At 42.4% G+C, this 20,107-nt stretch overlaps 2 protein-coding genes across 2 annotated transcripts in view; one reads left to right on the top strand and one right to left on the bottom strand.

The window, feature by feature from the left end:
* Positions 1–9,635, top strand: part of LOC111155375 (clavesin 1) — a 184,053-nt gene extending 174,418 nt beyond the window's left edge. The window contains exon 6 of the mRNA XM_022515523.1: positions 9,337–9,635. Coding sequence (XP_022371231.1) covers positions 9,337–9,424 — 88 coding nt within the window. The 3' untranslated portion in view covers positions 9,425–9,635. The remainder of the gene's footprint in view (positions 1–9,336) is intronic.
* The window catches only part of LOC111155391 (aspartyl/asparaginyl beta-hydroxylase-like), a 157,816-nt gene continuing 147,339 nt past the window's right edge, over positions 9,631–20,107 (bottom strand). Inside the window, exon 23 of the mRNA XM_022515542.1 lies at positions 9,631–13,315. Within this exon, the coding sequence (XP_022371250.1) occupies positions 13,165–13,315 (151 nt within the window). The 3' untranslated portion in view covers positions 9,631–13,164. The remainder of the gene's footprint in view (positions 13,316–20,107) is intronic.

The following is a 20,107-nucleotide window of genomic DNA, read 5'->3' as shown; positions in this document are numbered from 1 at the left end:
AAGCACCAAGGGGAATTTTGGGGCATCCTGAAAAACCCTTAGTGGCTACAGGTCCCGTGGCATCTACCCTCTGCAGCACGAATCTACGATCCATGCACAGATCATGTGTAGCAATAAGATATTTTACTGTCTTTATTTTAAAGATTTTATTTATTTATTTATTTATTTGAGAGACAGACAGAAATCATGGGCAAGGGGCGGGGGATATAGAGGAAGAAGCAGATTCTCTGCTGAGCTAGGGGCCTGAGGCGGGACTCGATCCCAGAACCCTGGGATCATGACCTAAGTGGAAGGCAGACGCTCAAACAACTGAGCCACCCAAGGGCCCACAGTGTGATAGTTTAAATAAACTAAAATACTTGAACAATGACACAGGAAAATAGCTATTAAGTGGCCCCCGGCAACTTTGAATTCAACATTTAGAAACTTATAGAAGCAAAAAAGATTTTCAAAAGATAAATTGTTTTGACCCCTGATATCTAAATATGTTGGGCACATACTAACTTCAGGAAAGGCATTCCAAGTCCTGGCCAACTCTTGGCATTTTTAGTATTTTTATGCTTTTCTAGAAGGAGGCAAAAACAAAGATAGAGAGGGGCTTAGGCAATGTGAGCCCATTAGCTTAATGTCTAAACTGGAGAAATGTGAAACAATGATTTTCAAGATTTAATGATTTTTAAGAACAAATGGTGGGCTCCAGTCTGGTGGAGTTCATGGAATCTTGGAGGCTAAATATATTACTTCATCCAAGATTGTCATTTTACAGGTGAAGAATGTGGGGCCAGAGAAGCTGAGTGAGGTACTCCACAGAGCCCAACTCAAGTTAGTGACATGCTGACAAGAAGAAGCACTTAATCCCGAGCCTAGTAATCTTTCATCAGCTCACTTCTCCTGGGCCCCTTATAAAGAACAGCAAAAAACATCAGCAGTCATAACTTAAAGTCAATATTAATTTTGCTACAGGTGCAGCAAGAACTTCTTTCTTTTTCTTTAGGTAGTTAAAATTCTTTCCTAAAGGTTTTTCATTTTATTTATTCATTTAGAGATATAATAAAGGTACATGTGAACCTTCATCTAAATGACAGTAAATTAATAGAGTCTAAACTAAAGAAATTTCTTTCTAGTTCAAGCAACAACAGTGATACTCAGAAAATGGCTCTCACGTCCCACAGGACTTTGTGTGTGTTAGTGGGAAGGTCAAATGGGTTAAAGCATGGAATGAGCTTAGAGCAGTGATGTTGGTGATGACAGATAATAATGTTGCTGAGGCCCTTTAAAATGACTATGCATTTCTGAATGAGGATTAGTATATTATTCTGGGCTCAGCCACAAGCATGATGGAGTAAACAAGGCTCTAGACCAAGGTTGCCCAATAGAAATTCAATGCGAGCCACACACATAAAGCTGTTTGAGATGTCTTGCAGTCACATTACAAAAAAAACAGGCAAAATTAATTTTAATAATGTTTCCTTTAACCCAACATATACAAAAATTATGATTTTAATATGCAATTTTAAAATGTATTAATGAGACACTTTACAATCTATTTTTTTATATTATCTTCAAAATCCAGTGTATTCAATACCTTTACAGACCATCTCAATTCAGACCAGCCCCATCTCAAGTCCTCCATAGCCGTGTGTGCTTAGGGCTCCGTGTGGGACCGTGTTGCTCTAATCCTATTCACTTGCCAGCCTAATTTCACAAAAGCAACTGCTTTCGTCCTTTCTGAAGGTGCATGTGGTTTTTCTTGGCTCTTTCTTCCTTGTTATAAGATTAGTCGGCAGTGCCCAAGCCCATCACAGTTAAGTAGAAATACATTATACATTTAAATTTGAGTTATGGTACATATACGCAAGAGTTAAGCTGAATATTTAGCGCTCTCTAAAAACAGTTCGCTTCAAAAGTAATAGAATATTTTTCTTGGGTCGGTTTCTTTATATTTGCAGTTCAGTAAATGTGGTGAATGGTATTGTTCGTGTCAAGGAAAGTTTGTTTATTTCTTCACTTTGATAAGGTAAAACTTTCCTGCTTTCTGTGAGAAGTATTTAGGCTAATCTTTTAAAAACATGATTTATTGATTTATGATTCATGATTTATTTGGTTCAGTAAACATTAATTGTTCCCAGTGAGCATGATCAGGTTGCTGCAACAATGATTTTGATTATGGAAAGTTTGTTAGTGAACAGAGCATATGTCTTACAGATATTCCTTGAACTGCTTATCAAGGCCATTAGCAAAGGTGTTATGGTAGAAAGAAGCTGAGTATTGCTTTACGCAGTTGGAAGCAACTAAAATTATGTTGCACTGAAAGCTACATAAATAATTGCCTGGGTGGCTCAGTGGGTTAAAGCCTCTGCCTTCAGCTTAGGTCATGATCCCAGGGTTCTGGGATCGAGCCCTGCATCAGGCTCTGCTGCTCAGCAGGAAGCCTGCTTCCTCCTTTCTCTCTCTCTGCCTGCCTCTCTGCCTAATTGTGATCTCCATCTGCCAAATAAATAAATAAAATCTTTAAAAAAATTGTTAATCAGATGGAAGAGTCTGTGTTACTTCTAAAAACATAGGGTAAGGTCATAAGGCTAACATTACGAGGAATAGCCTCATCACTTATTTTGAATTTTTTAAAATGTTGGTCTTTATCAATTTTAAATGTTACTTCTTCATTTAGTGTTAGGTTACATGATGCACGAATACACACCTTTCTCTCTTGTAAATTTCACAAAGAAGCTACGGAAACTTTGAGTTGAATTCATGCTTTGTGGCTCAATTTATAAAAGAACTCAATATTTCCGGACCTTAATTTTCTTATCTGCAAAAGGGCAGAGTAATAAAACCTAAAAGTGAGTGAATACGTTTAGCTGAACACTTTACATGTCCCTACCCGTCTAATTCTCTATTCCTACCGGGCATGGTATCATGTCTCCATCTTACACAGGAGAGGGTAGCATCTGCCCAGGAGCACAAAGACAGGGATGGAGCCATCATTCAAGCCCAGGCTGGAGCTCGCCAGGGGAATTTCCTTGATACTTGAAATCACAGGGAGAAAAAGAGGCTTGGTAGAATTACTTAGAAGACCTGATATGAGGAAGTTGAGAGGCAAAGTGGGGGGCTTGTGGGGTAGGGAAGGAAAAAATGAAACAAGATGGGATCAGGAGGGAGACAAACCATAAGAGACTCTTAATCTCACAAAACAAACTGAGGGTTGCCTGGGGGAGAGGGGTAGGGAGAGGGTGGTTGGGTTATGGACGTTGGGGAAGGTATGTGGCTATGGTGAGTGCTGTGAAGTGCATAAACCTGGCAATTCACAGACCTGTACCCCTGGGGCTAATAATACATTATATGATAATAAAAATTAAAAATTAAAAAAAAGAATTACCTAGAAGAATTATTTAAAGACACATTTTTAGAAAAATATTCTTTCTGCTTAGAAGTCGTTAGATAGGCTTACTAGGATATCAGACAATTCTGTGCTAGTCTAAAAACCAAGGCCATCCTTGACTTTAAGAAGTAAAACCAGGACTGTGGAGTCCTTCCTGGTGAAGTGACGAGGTTGGTCTTTGGAAAACAAGTGGTCAGGACCTGAGTTAAAGGAGGGATTGACTTAATTGCCTCCAAGTCTCCTTACCTCTCGGGCCTCCTGTGACTCTTGACGCAGGTTGAAGGGCAGAGTTGCTGTGCCCTTATCCGGGGTCCACACAGCCAAAGCCAGGCAATGGCAGTTCATTAGTAAGAAGACTATGTGGTGATGGCTGTGGAGATAAAGCAGTGCAACAAAGTCTTAGAAGTCTCAATGCAACATGAGTCTTTGCGGAATGGACTAGCTCACGGTGAACGTTTCCCATCTTCATCTTGTTCTTTCTGGAATTTATTTGGCTTCAGAATCCGTAAAATTCCACCATGGCTAGAGACCTTTAATGATATGGAGTGGGGAGAGTTCCAAACATTGGAGAAGTGAAGAAGGTAGAGGGTAGAAAGGGCGAGGGAATGGGAGAGAGGGTGGGAGGGAGGGAACGAATATGATGGCAGGAAAACAAAACTCAGCAATGAAGGCTAGCATGAAGGCTTTGTTAGGGTAGTCTGCTACACCACTGAGATAAGCAGGGCTGAAATAGCTCAGATCCCTCCTCATGTTCCCCGCCCCAACCCCGTCTGCCCTTGGGGTCAAGCTGGTTTTCAGTGTTGCAAGAAGGACCACAGAGAAAAGTCTAAAATGTTTATGTCGGTGGAAGTGTTCAGCTTCTTGGGAAAGTGTTCAGCTTCTTGGCAAAGCCACTGAATGGAGAGATTACCTCCAAGTGTGACCTGGACAAGGGAGTAGCAAGGCGAGCGGCTAGTCCCGGGGTTAAAGCGCTAAACGCACCATTTCTGAGCCCTCTGTGTACAAGTGGTGGAGACATTTTTATCAGTGAGCCAGTGATCAGTCTTCTCAGAGTGCTTTGACTCTGCTAAATGTCCAGAGGGCGACATTTAAGAAGGGTGTTTCTCTTGGTTTCGTTTATTTATACCAGCTTTTTAAAAAAAGCAACATTTGCTTTCTGTTTTCCGAATTTCAACTGTCTCACAATGTAGAGTGCTCCTTATATCAAATGTCTGTTGTGTGTCCAGGTAAACACACCCTGCCAAAAGTAAAAAAGGCTCTGGTCATCTATTCAATCAGGGGAAACACAGATAAGAAAGAAAGTGTTTCATTCGGTCCCTCACGCTCAGCATCTCCGTATTGTTCAATTGTTAAACCCGTCGCTCCCCCAAGACACACAGTGTATTGACCGAGATAAGAAAGCCTCCATTCTTGTGTGCCTGCTGTCAGTACAGGTATTGAAAGAAATCACATCGATCTAAATTTGACTCCAAGTGGAAGGGAAGAGGGTCATCTGAACTGGGACCGAGAATGATGTCACTGTGCCAATGATAGCTTTTTCCTTCCTTCCTGTCCTGCTAGAGCTAATGCCTCACCTCCAAACACTCTCTCCTCTGGGTGCCTATCAGAGTAACCCCACATCTGTTTGTTCCTCTCACACTGGGTAACTGAAACAATATTTCCACAAGAGAAGTACAGTTCCTGAATATTTGCTCACAGTCCCTGGCATATATCAGGAGACATTCTCAAACATTTCTTGCTATAAGTGAGTAAAAATAAATGATTTTTGTTTGAAAATTCAATATTTGACAATTTGTGGATTTTTTTTTCCCATAGGTACTCCCCAAATAGGGACGGGGAAAGTTTGGAAACAAATCCAATACTTGTTAAAGTCACGGACAATGATTTGGATGGATAACAATTTTCAAGAACCCCTCCCCCCAAAAAAAACCCCAAAAACCAAAAACAAAAAACCCGGAGATAGGATGGAGATCTGAGCCAAATTTAAAAATAAGAAATTGAATCTTCAACCACGCACCTTCAAGATGGAAGAGAAACGGTTTATCAGCAGCATATGCAAATATAACTAAATTTTCCTCAGCTATGTTGTTTGAGTGCCAGAAAGGCTAATGCGATTCTAGGCGCATTTTCTATGCTTCCACAGAAACATACAGCAAGGGGGAAAAAAAGGGAAGCAATAACTTCCCTCCGTTTTGAGGTGACACCCTGTGGGCAACGAGTTGATGAAGAGATGCGAGAGAGCGTCCCAGGGGTAATTTTAGAACTCTTGGCAAATCTAACAAGAGGAATCTGGTTAGCCTCGGTGATGGCCGGGAGAGGGCTGAGGGTGTCATGCAACCAATGGGAGTTTGCAACTTGGTGAGTCGCCAGTAGAAACTGCACCCAGGTGAGTTGTCACACAAAGGAAACTTGACCTGCAACAAATAAGGAGATCCCAAGGGTATAACCTCCAAAGGCGTGACTCCTCAAGCAAGGGCAGATAGGCTTCTTTTAGTTGGGACTGGGGTGAATATTTAAAAGGCAGATCCTTGTCACCCTATGTAGGCGTGGGCATAAGGTTGAACACGCCTAGCCGTAATTTGTATGTTATGTAAACGAGGCTTGTGCTCCTCCTCAGGATCACGAGAGAAAGGTAGCTGTCGGTAGTTCTGGAGGTCACTCCATGGCCCTTCTGTGCAGACGTGAGGAGGGGTTTTGGCTCAAGCTGGTCTGGGTGGTCTGGGCAGGCTGGAGGTCTTGTTAGAGGGGGGTTTCCGGTATTATGGGCCTGAGTCAAGAGATGAACTGGAAAGAAGAGCTGAAGGGAAAAATGGGGGACAAAAGTCAGTGCGTATAAGCAGGTGCGCAGTGAAAGGGCAGGTCTTGGGGTCTAGCTGGTGACGAGATCACTAGATAAACACTTAAAGCCTGATTATGTGGACCAGTGGACACTGATGGCCGCAGCAGACAGAACCAGAAATAGTATATAGAAGCTGCAAAAAGACGGGTTTGAATTCAGGGAAAGCAAGAACTTTCTTCCGTCTTTTTTTTTTTTTTTTAAGATTTTATTAATTTATTTGACAGATGGAGATCACAATTAGGCAGGGAGGCAGGCAGAGAGAGAGAGAGAGGAGGAAGCAGGCTCCCCACCGAGCAGAGAGCCCGATGTGGGGCTTGATCCCAGGACCCTGGGATCATGACCTGAGCCAAAGGCAGAGGCTTTAACCCCGAAAGGAAGAACTTTCCAGTAGAGTTGCCTCTCTACGGGCATGGAGGAGTGAGGTTCTCAAGTTGGATATATGTTCAAGAAGAGGCTGCATGGCCCCTTACTGGGTCAGTCTCGATGGGTCACTGAGGGGTCTTGTCTCGCTGTGGCTATGATTCCTTGCCCTGTGGTAAAATAGAGCCAACTGGCATGAAAGAAGGGACGTGCAGTGTAAGATCTCTGAAGGGGGACAGCCATCAGTATCTTCCACTCTCCCGGGGGCCTGAGGACAAAGCCGGCAACTGTCAGGTGCCAGAAGGAGGTGGCTGTGGAGGCAGTTGTGTCCCTCTGGTATTCTTCAGACTTGTTTTAGTGCATTCTGAGTTTTCAGATTTTCTTTTTTTTTAAGATCTTATTTATTTCTTTGAGAGCGAGAGAGCACTGAGGGAGAGGGAGAAGCAGACTTCCCACCGAGCAGACAGCCTGACTCGGGACTCGATCCCAGGACCCTGAGATCAGGACCTGAGCCAAAGGCAGCCACTTATTTGACTGAGCCACCCAGGCGCCCCGGGCTTTCAGCTTTTCTGTTCCTGATATAAATCTATCACTCTACGCCACTGTCCACACACACACACACACACACACACACACACACACACACACACACACACACACCCAAGCCCTTCGCTAAAGCAGGAGGAAATGCATAGGAAACATATAAAAGAACTGAGCTAGACTCCAAGCTGGGGCTTCCTCTGCCCTGTCCCAGGAGTAAATAAATCTATTTCACTTTATCTTTTAAAAAAGATTTATGTGTTTATTTGAGAGCGGGAGCGGGGAGGGGGAGCAGAGGGAGGAGAGAGAATCTTCAGCAGACTCTGAGCCTTGCTCAGAGTTCGCCGTGGAGCTTGATCTCACGACCTGAGAGTAAGCCACTTCTGAGCCACTGAGCCAGCCAGGCGCCCCTACATTTCACTTTCAAAGGTTAGGCTTGGTACCTAAAGTTGCACTGTTTGGCCGGATTGATTTTTCTCATCAAAATCGACTGTTTGGAGACAACTGTATGCATTTGCTGCTTAGTTTCTTTAAATGTTCTGTGGTACATACACAGCCTGAATGGAGATAAGAATCTCAGGCAGAAAGTTATTTTTGCCGTGGGGTGGAAGGAACATTAGATCATTCAGCTGAACAACTCTGCCACGGAGATCATAATAGCACCACTCCTTAGGGTTGTGAAAATGAAGTAAGTTAATACATGTGAAGAACTTACATCGATACCAGGTGCATACAAAACAAGTTTTAGTGTTTTTATATACTGTTTTGGGAGTCCTTTCGACCACCTCCAGGATTAGTAATTTGCCAGAAGGACTCATGGGCCCCAACAAAGCTGTTACGCTCAGTTATGGTTTGTTACAGCGAAAGAATACCGATTAAAGTCGGCAAAGGAGAAAAGTGTGCTGGGTGGAGGGCAGGTGCTCTGGACCCCTCGCACGCTGCCCAGTTGTCCTGATAGAGCTTAATTCTCTCGGCAATGTGTGACAACACTCACCAGGTGTGGCCAACCGGGGAAATTCACCAATGCCTTGGTGTCCAGAATTTTTGTGGGAGGGGAGGAGCCCATCACCCAGACATGCAGTCCTCAGCTCCTCCTTCCCCACCTGCCACCATGAGAGGTCAAACTGACATGGTGTGTCCCCACACCCAGATGTACAAAAAAGGCATTCACAGTTAATCACGTTGTTGGAATGAACTAAGGCATGGCCCAAAGTCTCAGGCACACAAAGACACTTCTCTCAGGTGGGATACTCCAAGGGTTCAGAACAGCCGGTCAAGGGACATTTGGAATGGGGAGGCTTTGGGTGACTCAGGCTCCTGAGTTAACATGTTACTGCACATTATCAAATACAACCATCTTCTTAAGGCTTGAAATACTTTTTTTTTTTTTTTTTTTTTTTTAGTATGTGACCATTTATTGAGTGTTCATCACATGTATATTTCTTATAACCTTCTCTCTATGAGCTGGAAAATAATTTCAGTTTCAATCCACGTTGTAGAACCAAAAAAGAAACTCATTATCCAGTATGAGAGGACATATCAGAAACTAAAGATCACTGCTATCATTGCAATAATGGTGATGCTAGAATGCTCCATACATTCTTAACTAAAATTCCATGTCAAAGGCTTTGTGAGCATTACTAGTTTCAGTCCTTATCAACAATTGTGGGAGGGAGGTAATAGTTGTGATTTGCTGGTGAGAGAGTAAAGGTGCAGAGAGTTTTAAGAACCCGCCCAAGGGCTCTTCAGTCAGTAAAGGGCAGAGTCTGCATTTACCGACCTGATTCCAAGCCTCATAGTCTTAACATCACACACGATAGTTTGCTATGACATTGAAAAGCAAGGGCTCTAAAAAGTATTAGGAAACATTAAAAAACTCCCAACAAGATTTATTTGATTTGATGCATCTCAAGATCCCCAGAATGTTTAGACACCGGGGCGGGGTGGGGGGGCAGATTTGTTGCGAGAACACGTGTTGCTTTTACCGACAGAGATCTCGGCCAAGAAAATTCTAAGATGCCTCTCCCTATAAAAGGCAAAAAAAAAAAAAAAAAAAAAAGCAAGAAAAAGAGAGATACCAAAAAGAGGAAAATTATATAGTTATTTTGAGTGTTTTGATTCTTAAGGGGAGCATAAAATCTGAATGTTGTCCAAGATTCCAACATTGTTGCCACCGTGAATTGTCTGTAATTGTATCTTTCTCCTTCTCATTTATTAGATCTCAGTCCGTGGTAGAAGCTGGGACCCTGAAACATGAGGAGAAGGGAGAGAATGACAACACTCAGCCCCTCCTCGCTCTGGACTGAACCCCGAGTCACCCCATGCTCTCGCAGATCGCCAGCCTGCAGTGGATCAGACACCCAGGAAGCGCGTGTGCGCAACTGACCCACAGGGACACGTGCGTTCCGCTTGACACAAGGCCCTCCACTCCCACCACCTAGTGATGACTGTCACCAGCCATTGGTCTGAGCAGCCAAAGTTGAACAAAGACTTGAGAGATTTTTTTTTTTTCTTCTTTTTGGTGAGGGGACTGGAGGTGAAGCAAAGGCAGTCATGTCAACATGATTCCCCCTCCCCCGTATTTATGGTATTAAATGAACTGCAAAAAGGAAAACTAAATTTGATGCACACACCGTGTTAGTGCCAGGATTTTTCTGAGGTACCACAGAGACCCACTCTAAGTTTTGTGACTTAAGATTAAGTGCATTTCCAAGTAGATATATGAGAAGGAAACTGTGCAGACCCAATTGTCAAGCTCAACGTAGTGCAAAGCCCCAAGACAGTAGTATCTCAAATCATTTCCATTCTTAGTGAATTATTTTCTTTGACCTCATCACCAGCATTGGATTGTTCAGTCCAAGGGCATGTCCTTGTAGGTCTCGCTCTTCACAGAGTTTGCTTATTTTGAGAACCTGCAAGAACAATTTTGATGTCACATCTCTTGTCAGGCCACCAGATGATTACCATGATCTGGCTTAAAAAAAAGACACACACAACCTGAAATACGATTATTTCATCTTAATAACGTGACTTTCCACAGGCAACATGAGATTGTGGAGGGAGGGGTGGGGCCTCATCGAAAACACATGTCAGTGATTAATGGATTCATTCAAATTGCCACACTTGGGTCACTACAGGCAAGAAAAGTGCTACAAAAGCATTTAATGGCCCCCACTCCCTCCCCGCCCTCCCCCCAACCAGTTAAAGGTATGGAGAATGGAGCTGGCTGTTGCTGAGAGAGTAGGTACCAATCATGGAGGAAGACCCTTAACGATGGCTAAATATGCAAGTACTGACAATAAGAGAAGATTAGGAATGCGGGATAAAATGCCAAAGATCATTTTATTTCTTTGTCTATTCTTCGTAGAAATGGGAGTCCCCAACTATCCATTCAAAAGAAATTAAATAGAGAGAAACAGGTAACATAGGATAGGATATCCTTATTCGTGCCATGTTTCCCAAAACCCGTTTGTGTTTAAGGCATCTCATATCTTCCCAGCCATCCACATGACATGAGCATTAATCAGTATGACCACTTGGTGCTCAGTGTCAAATAAAAGATATTTTAGTTGGGCAGAAAAATATGATTTTATGTTTTAAGGACTTGGGAGGATTAACTAAAAATTCAAAGAAAAGAGGTGATTCAACTGGCCATAATCAACCTAGGTAGATATTATTACGAATCTTAACCATTTATTACATCTCTTTCTCAATGAATCTAGTGTTTTAATTTATTTTCTACTGGCAGAGGAGAATAAGAGACGTAATTTTTGTATTCTACCCTTGAAATAAAATTGAAATAGAATTAAAAATATTTCTTGACCGACTGGATTATGGTATACATAAAACCCATTTGTTTTGTGTAGACATTTCAAATAACAAAACAGGAACGCTGAGATAACTCTACCCATGCAGCGACTGAAACACTTTTCTTATATTCCATGAGGAATTCCATAGGGAAGAAAGATAAAGAATTAAAGTGAGTTAGAAAATCCATGTTATGACCGGGTTTATAAAACAGTTGTGGGATCCAAGTATTTAAAATGCTACAGGAATCAATTATTGCCAACACTTTGCAACAGTAGTAATTCTGGCTTTTCAATTGGTGATATTGAGAATCCTACTGTAGTGACCTGATTTTAAATACCATATTATAATTATTAAGTTAAGAGCTAGTTTTCACTCTATGCCATGACTTCATTAAATGAATGTAAGATGATGGTTTAACACTGACAACTTATACTTTAAATTTCTTTATGTATATGCAATATACATCCGAGAACCAAATTCAAGAAGTGACATGAATGTTATTACATGAGCATTGGATTGTATTGTCCTTTGTCAGTCATTCCTTCTGTTCAATAAATACTGAAGGACAAAACTCCTTTTGATTTTTCAAGAGCTTGGTTTTTCTTCTGGACTGTGGTCATTCATTTGGAGACTTTCCTCACATGCTTCTTCATCTATTTGAGTGGGACTGTTTTTGGCAAAACAGAAGGGAACAGGACAAATATTTTACAAACCCTTCTACCTGGAAGCTAATGTCAAGCAAAAAGGGTACATTTTGATGGTAAAGAACTCTTTTTAAAAGAGATAAATCATCCTCCTTGTCCTTAGATGGAAAGGAAGCACAAGTGTTTTTTCTACCCATGAATGAAATCTGATAACCTGTCATTTCTTCAGCATTTTTGTTCATATTGGCTTAAAGTTCAGGTGCATGAGCAACCTTACATTCGTATATGTAACATGTCTAGTTTGATTGGAAACATGAAATATTTAATACATCAATGCCCTTCTAAATTAATGATTTGATCATCTTTGGAATAAGTAGGCAAGACCATTTTTCCAACAGTTGTTTCTATGCTGTGGATAAGATTAGAGCTAACCTGTGGATAACAACTGCTACTTCTAAGCTCTATTTAAATGGCAGAAGTTTCTCAAGCCAGGAAAAGAGAAGAGTCTTTCGAACTCTTTCAGAGAAGAAGGCGATCCTAAACCCAGGACCAAGACCCTGGCATTCTTGGGCTTCCGCTCTGCCATCCTTCGTATTTTTATAAAACTGCGATGGGAATCCATGTACAGGGATTTACAACAGGCAAAGAGACTCTGGATTCGGTGCCTGTCTCAGATGCCAAAGAGCCCAAGGAGCCAGATGTCCTGGCAGCTGCCTGTCTGCCTCATCCCGAGAGAAAATTTTTACTTTGAGTAATGTTACTTTTTTTTTTTTTTCAGTTCTAATTCTTGGCATTAAAAAAATTTACTGGTGACACTTTTGTGACTCAATATAAAATGGCTCTGTGTCCTGTTTCAGTGTGAAAAGCTCCTCTTAGACAGCATCTCCACCATTTGCATGGCGAGGAGAGACATTAAGACAATGGCTCTCAATGAAGATAAGAAAGCAAACAGATTCAGTGGGTGGGAAGCAGTACAGTTCACAGACATCAGCGTAATTACATCTTTCCCCTTTGTATTAGGAAAATAAAATTGCTTCTTTATGAGTGTCTTTTACTAAACAGAATTAAAAGAGGGAAGTGTGAGTTCACAGGGGAAGTCACCATTAAGTCAGCTAGAAGTAAAGCATTTACACAGCTTATTATTAAACTCAACAAAAAAGAAGTGGTACATGATGAAAACCATGGCCTAGATACCCTAGAAAAATATAATTGCATAGAAAAATTACAAACTGAAGTGATCCATTCACAGTTTCTACATGAATTCTCATTGGACACTGACTGAGGCCTCTTCAAAGGGGGAAAAAATATCTTTGGCTGACAAGGCAGAAGCTCTCACGTCTTCACGGCAAATACGGCATCAGATGATGGGTGCTGTCATGGGATGAAGGACAGTGGGGGGCTTTCAACGTGAACTGCAGCAAGGCAAAATATTCCATTTACTGTCTTCTAACCCTAGGAGGAGCCTTAGAATTGGGAGAGCTGCCCATCAAGAGAATGATGGGCCCTCAAACTTGGAACCTCTGTCCCCACACCCGAGGAGATTGAGTCAGCAGGCAGCCTCTCTCCAGTGTGTCCCAAGCCTGCACGACATGCTAAATCGCAGGAAGGCTGTGTCTCTGCTGGGGTGTCAGCTCTGGGTGCCACACATCCACGATGAAGATCAGCCGGAAAGACACAGCGTCCTGCCACACCTCGTGCTCGAAAGAGTCATCAAAGATGAGCACCTTGCCTTCTTCCCATGTCCTGGAACAGAAAAACACGAATTCAGAGGTCTGAGAGTCAATCCCTGGATATGTGGAGATGGGCACTTTCACGGTAACCTGTGGGATCTGACCAGGAAATTGGAACACGGAGCCAAGACCGATCCTTCCCTTGGTGATTAGGAAAGAATTTCAGGATCTTTACCATGAATATAGTTTTCAAAGTCCATCCCTGAGAGTGTGCAAAGGGCAAGCCACTCATGATAAGGGCAGACTTATCACTGTGACCTTATCACAGGCCCTGCCATTATTCTTGGTCCAAGCCTAGGTGAGGCTTGTTGAGGCAGGCAAGCAGGCAAAGGTGTTGCTCGTGCCCACGGGGACTTCCTGGTCATGTGACTGCATGCTATCCTCCCCGGCCTTTCAGAAAGTGGTCTAGACCTGTGGGTAGCACCTGGGGTCAGGCTTCTCAGTGCTTTGTATGCTCCCTGGCATGGGGCCATCGCATCTCCAAGGTATTTGCTCAACCCCTTCCATTTGTTGGCCTTCCATTTTATGGAAGAAAGTTCCATTTTAGGGAAGGCAGATTGGGAATGAATTTTGTTTCTATTTTGAATGTCACCTGCAGTGCAAGTGGGTTATCTCTGGAATATTTTAAGTCAAAGCCACGAGAAACATCCTTCAGGGCCTCCAGCATTACTTCGTAAGATATATGCATAGGAGCTAAGACCTAAACATTGTGCTCGTCTAAATAAAGCAGTCAAGAGAGAAATGTGCAGGGGCAATTACACAGTGCCTTTCCAATCCAAAGAAAGTTTATTGCTGGTGCTACTGTTCTCCTCTTGTTAAAATAGGCATTATTGCCAATATGGTACATGCTGAGTTCTGTTTTTAAGATGAAGTTTTTACCAGGAAACTTTCTTTAGATACTCAAATTCCACTCAGGCATTTGCAATTTTATGTCCCCTGACATAAAATTAGCAAATAATTAAAATTATAGGATGGAAAATGCTAGCTTGATTTCAAGTTACCGCATTATCATAAGGAAATCTACCTTCAGAAATAATATTTGTGTCTTTTTTAATGCTCATTACTAGGGGATTAATCAATAGTAAATTAGGTAATATGTCATACTGCAGGGTTTCTCAGTCTTGGCACTAGGGACATCTGGGGTCAGATAATTTGCTATTGGGGGTCGTCCTGTGCTCTGTGTATGTTTGTCAGCAGCTCTAGCCTCTACACACTAGAAGCCAGTAGCACGTGTTCTCCCACCAAATCACAAGAACTAAAACTGTCTCCAGTCATTGCCAAATGGTGGCCTGGTGATGGGGGGCGTGAGAGGCAAATTTGTCCCAGACATATTGCATTAATATGACAACAACATTTCTAAGTTATTTAAAGTAAATGATAAAGTAACGAATATTTGCAAGTTGAGTTCCTTGGAATTGAGAATCAACCTCCACGACAGCTACTGCCCCACTCTACATGCTGTCCCACACGCCTAGCCTGATACTTGCATTCAGTAAATGGGCTGTTTAACTCTTCTGTATGATTCCTATTAAGGACCAAAGGGTTCTATTGGAGTTCCATCCAAGTGTAGCCAAGAAATATAGAGACCCAGGTACAAATGACAGAATATGTATTATTACAATGTAAAAACCAAACTTGGAAAAAAAGGGCAAAGTTAAGAAGAGAAAAAAAAAATGAAAAGAAAAAAGAAATGAAATGACCCACAGCTTACAGAGTTTGGTGGTGATTTTCTAGGTCTTGGAGTTATTGGTGGAACTGTGCAATGTCTATGGGTACCATGGACAAGCCTAAATATAGGCAAAAGATAAGGGGGGGGCGCTTTCAAGAGGGAAAGCCAGGACACCCATGTGCACAGCAGCTATACTCACTGTAGCCAAAAGGTGGAAGCAACCCAAGGGTCTACTGATGAATGAATGGGTAAGCAAAATGTGGGATATGCATACAATGGAATATTATTCTGGCTTACATAAAAAGGAATTCAGACAATGCTACAACATGGATACTGTGACCTTTTGCTATATAAAATAAAGCCCTCATACAAGAACAAATATTGTGTGACTCCACTCAGAGACGGTATCCAGAGTAGCCAAATTCACACAGACAGAAGGAACAATGGCGAGTTGTGGTTTAGTGTGCACGGGGCTTCAGTGAGATGAAGAGTCCTGTGAAAGGACGGGTGCCAGCGATGGTAGCATGATATGATGGTATGTAACACCACTGAACTGTGCGTACATTTAGAAATAGGGCGGTAAATGTTACATTCTGTGTGTTTCACCACAAATGAAATGGGGAAAAAAAAAAAAAGGAAAAGGAAAAGCGAAGCATGTGGTAGAAGAGAAGGGGAGAGAAACAGCAGAGTGCAATGGAGAAGTTATGGCCCTGAAGGGAAGTGGATTTAAACCTTAGCTCTGCCATTTACTACTAACGTGACCTGGGGCAAGTTGCTCGGCATCCATGAGCCTTTGTGTCTTTTTCAGCATAGCTGATGTGAGGATTAGCATATGACCAGCACATAGAAGATACTCAATTAACGGTAGAGAACACAGAACAGAGGAGGAAGGAAAATACAGGAAGAAATAGGGAAAAGATAAAAGAGGTGATAATGTATGGGGGTGGTATAATGTTATCAAAAATAACCTTAGTGGGGTGCCTGGGTGGCTCAGTGGTTATATGTCTGCCTTCTGCTCAGGTCATGATCTCAGGGTCCTAGGTTCGAGCCCCACATTGGGCTCTCTGATCAGCCGGGAGTCTGCCCTTCCCTCTGTTCTCTCTCACTTTTTGCTCTCTCTGAAATAAATATACAAAATCTTAAAAAAAAAAAAAAACAAAAAACTTTGGCTTCATGCATGGATTTGGCTTCATTTGAGAAGACTGAAAATCTTGTAAGGGGGTGGGTGAGATATCAAAAATCTTCCATAGAATCTGCATTATACACTTGGGCTGCAATAACAAGTGGTTCTCAATGTTTTCTGAGTGGCAGAGACTCCAGAATCTACTTAAAATATAGGAAGTAATTTATTGACCCAAAGAAAATTCTAGGTTGTGCAAAATTTTATTTTTTCACTAGATTCTGATAGGTGTAAGAAAGCCAAATGCCCTGATGAAACAATTTTTTAAAAGATTTTATTTAATTATGAGAGAGAGAGAGAGAATGGAGGAGGAGAAGAAGGAGAGGGATAAGGGGACTCTGCACTGAGTGTGGAGCCTGATGCAGGGCTCGATTTCAGGACCCTGAAATCATGACCTCAGCTGAAATGAAGATCAGACGCCTAACCGACTGAACCACCCAGGTACCCCTAAACCACTTTTTTTTTTTAAACAAAAAATCTAGGAGGTATTCCAAAGAGTTGGATTCTTTTAGGGCCATCAAACTCATGGGGAAGTGTGTCCCATTATCTTCTATTTGCCCTTCCATTTTCTTTCCTACATTTTCCCAGAAAACAGCAAAGATACCCAATCATTTAACATAGATTCCTTTTGAATACTTCAAAACTACTGTCTTTCCATCACTTACTGAGAGTTAAAGTGACAAAAAATGCAGCCCTCATTAAACTCAAAGCAAAGAACAATAAAACCCCATCCAAGCAACATGCAGGCTGGGTAACTGGGGTTAAGAAGAGAGAGATGGCTTTCCACCAAACAAGATAGAGCTAAAGAAGTCAAAGGTCTTTAGTTCTCTTCCGAATCACAAAGACTAATCCTAGTGAGGCCAAGAAACAGTATTCAGGCCACTTGCTTTGTGAGCAAAGCTCTACCACATGAGATTAAATTATACTCAAAGTATGACATGAAAAGCTCCCTCTGAAGAAAGGATTTCTCAGAGTCGCCTTTGAGCTTCCTGATGGTGCTCCCGTGCCTTTCTCTGAGGATTCAGAAAAGCAGGACTGGAGCGGGGATACTGTACCTTCTCCCCAGAGAGCTACCTCCTCTGACCTTCAGAGTTTCTTACCACTACAAGAAGAATCCCTCTCCCTGGTTTGCAAAGGATAAGAGACTATCTGGCTGAGGACAAAGTGATATCATAGGATTTTTCAATTTCTCAAGTTGTAATTAACAATCCTGATAGACTGGTGGCAGTAGAACCTAACAACCAGAACTGTGTCATGGAATTGTCATCAACGTTAATAATGCTACTAGGTGCTTACAGAGTCTTCCACCTAAAAACTTTATTGGTCATATCTCAGGGATCTTTGCTAAAATGTTCTGAGGTAGGCAAGGGACATGGTTCTAACTTTCCAGCAAAGGAATCATACGGAAGTGAGTTTGGATGTCTGCCGTAATTCTGTGGAAGAAGCAGAAAGTCGTTAGCTTTGCTTCATCAGAGCCCAAACGTTAACTCAAGATCTAGATCAAGGTTTAGATCAAGACTAGGGGATATTCTGTGTGCTGGGAGCTGCTGTGCTGAAGTGGCCTGTGAGGCATTGAAAAAGTTGAGTGGAATACAGAAAAGAGTCAAAGAGCTCAGGAATGAGGCTACTTAACACAGTGCTTATTAATTCTGATCTATTGAAATCTCTCAGGTCTGACTACATTAGAAATCTTGGCACCCACTAGAATTGAAACGTAAAACTCTTCTCTCTCTCTACCTAACATATTCAGACAGAAACATTCACACACATTCTCTATCTATCTGGACAAAGCATTTTTTTTGGAGTCTATGGCACCTGTGTTCTCGTTTTGACGGCTGCAGTTAGCCATGTGATAAAGCACTTCATGTAGGGGCCTCAGTTTCCCCATCTGTGCAATGACAGAAGTGGATAAGATGGAATCTAAGCCTCCTTTCAGCTCTACAATTATAATTCTCTGAGCTAAGCTATAGGTTAGGACTTTAGTCTTATTACATTTCACAGGATATACTCAACAAGCTTTCATCTGAGAAACGGGTTTAGCATTTGCTATTTTATTTAATGTCAAAATATGAATTCCAGTAAAAGATGGCTAACTTCACTAAGGGGCTCTCTTCCCAACAGATTGTGTACGTATGGACCTCTAGTGTTATCTCCCAGCCCCTCAAGGAATAGCCCCTGCCTGGCTGCCATGGGGCTTCTCTCCTCTCCACAGAGGCCTGGGGATTCCAGATTATGCCCTCCTGCCCACCCTGCGGCTGCCTCTGTGGCTTCCCCATCTTGGGTCCCAGCTCAAGCAGTAGCAGAAGGCTCTGTCTCATAGCTGAGGAAGTAAAAAAAAAGGACAAAGAGAAAAGGCAGAAAACTCATAGGACCTCAGATGGGATGCCACTGCCTACTCCCCAAGTACCTCTAGTTCCAGGGTAGGGGCATGGGGAGGGAAAGGAGAGATGCAGGAGTTGTGGGGGTAGAGCTATCAGCTGTGCTCCTGCCGGTCCTCCTTTCCCGGTGCCCCTCTAGGCCCCATGCCCATCAAACCATAGTCTCCAACTGTACCTGTACCATCCTTCCACCAGCTCAGGCCCCGCACACCCTTGGTTTCCTATCTTGTCCCCTAACTCCTTAGAGACACACCCCCTCCCTGTCAGAGTGCTCACTCCAGGTTACATGAACCTTCTCCAATGGTGGAAGAGGGCTTGGTCTCACTCCCTGGAATGTAAGGGACAAAAGTCCCAATTTATGCAGCAACCAAACAACAGGACAGTAAAAGACAAGTATGCTGAGTACACCCGGTACGTAGTACTCTGTAAATATAGTCCCGAGGGCATCCCTATGGATTGCTTTGAAACTCAAAGCCACAGAAAGATATGCTTTGATTCTTTTCCCATCTCACAGACAAAATTAAGGCTCAGACATAGGTTATGCAAGTTGTCTAAAGATCGTGAGGTAAAAGATTTGGAGGGCTGGCCCAGGAACCACCATATCATTTCATATTGCCATCGCAAAATGGATTCCACCTTTCCAATTTCTCAATGATCAGTTCAACAGACAAAATGTACAGGATTCATATTCCATGTGGGACCTGCCATTTCCTGTGGGGGTGTCGCTGGGTATGTGTGTGGACGAATGCTGTCAACACATTGTGCCAACCAGAATGGGGATTAGGAAGACTCCTGTGATGTTTTTAATTCACCAAGTTGCTCAAGGAAAGGAAGAAAGAGGGCAAAACGTTACCTATTCAATAACAAACCTTCTGGAAAGCTATCCGGTTAAAAGGCCATTCTCGACCTGCAACCCCAGATGGGCACACTTGAATGGTGACTTGTGGATGAGGTCACGTTATGGTTAAGATGGAAGATGGTTCTGTTTTGTGAAACAGAAGAGCTAGGATTCTGGGGAAAATCTTAAGACTTGATCTTCTTGGATACTTTATAAAAACCAAACAAATGTTGCCTATGAACAATTCATGGTGGCTCTAAAAAATTAAGTCTTTCTCTTACTGTTAATATTTTAGTGGGCCTTCCCCCAGGATCTTCCTAATTAGAAACTTGAGAGATTAATGAAAAAAAAATGTTATAAACTACTTGAAGTGTGTTATGATAGAGGGCCATTATTTCTACAGCCATGGAGAGAGGAACTGAATGACTTCTTGCCAATTTGCAATGCTGACACGAATGCTGACGCCCACTTGGCTGGTGTGTATTGGTCTTGTCTAGTATTTCAGGCTGGCCATTTGCAGGCCATAATGCTGAGTCTCCAGGAGAGCCACACGGAGACTCATTTTTTTCCCTGCAGCTTGGTTCTAGCACATCCTAGATGCCCTCTGGGAGACTCAGTACAAAGAATTCCTGTCTGGGATCGTCCAAAGCTCAAACCACTTGGCCATGCCGTGAGGGTAAAAATTAGCTGCCACTTGCCAGTGGCATGTTTATCCCCTGGCTCAAGTTCATTCAGCTTTG

Source organism: Enhydra lutris, unplaced genomic scaffold, assembly GCF_002288905.1.
Source record: "Enhydra lutris kenyoni isolate GAN:26980312 unplaced genomic scaffold, ASM228890v2 scaffoldscaffold41, whole genome shotgun sequence".
Classification (NCBI taxonomy): domain Eukaryota; kingdom Metazoa; phylum Chordata; class Mammalia; order Carnivora; family Mustelidae; genus Enhydra; species Enhydra lutris.
Note: the sequence above shows the minus strand (reverse complement) of the source record. Positions and strands in the feature narration are given on the sequence as shown.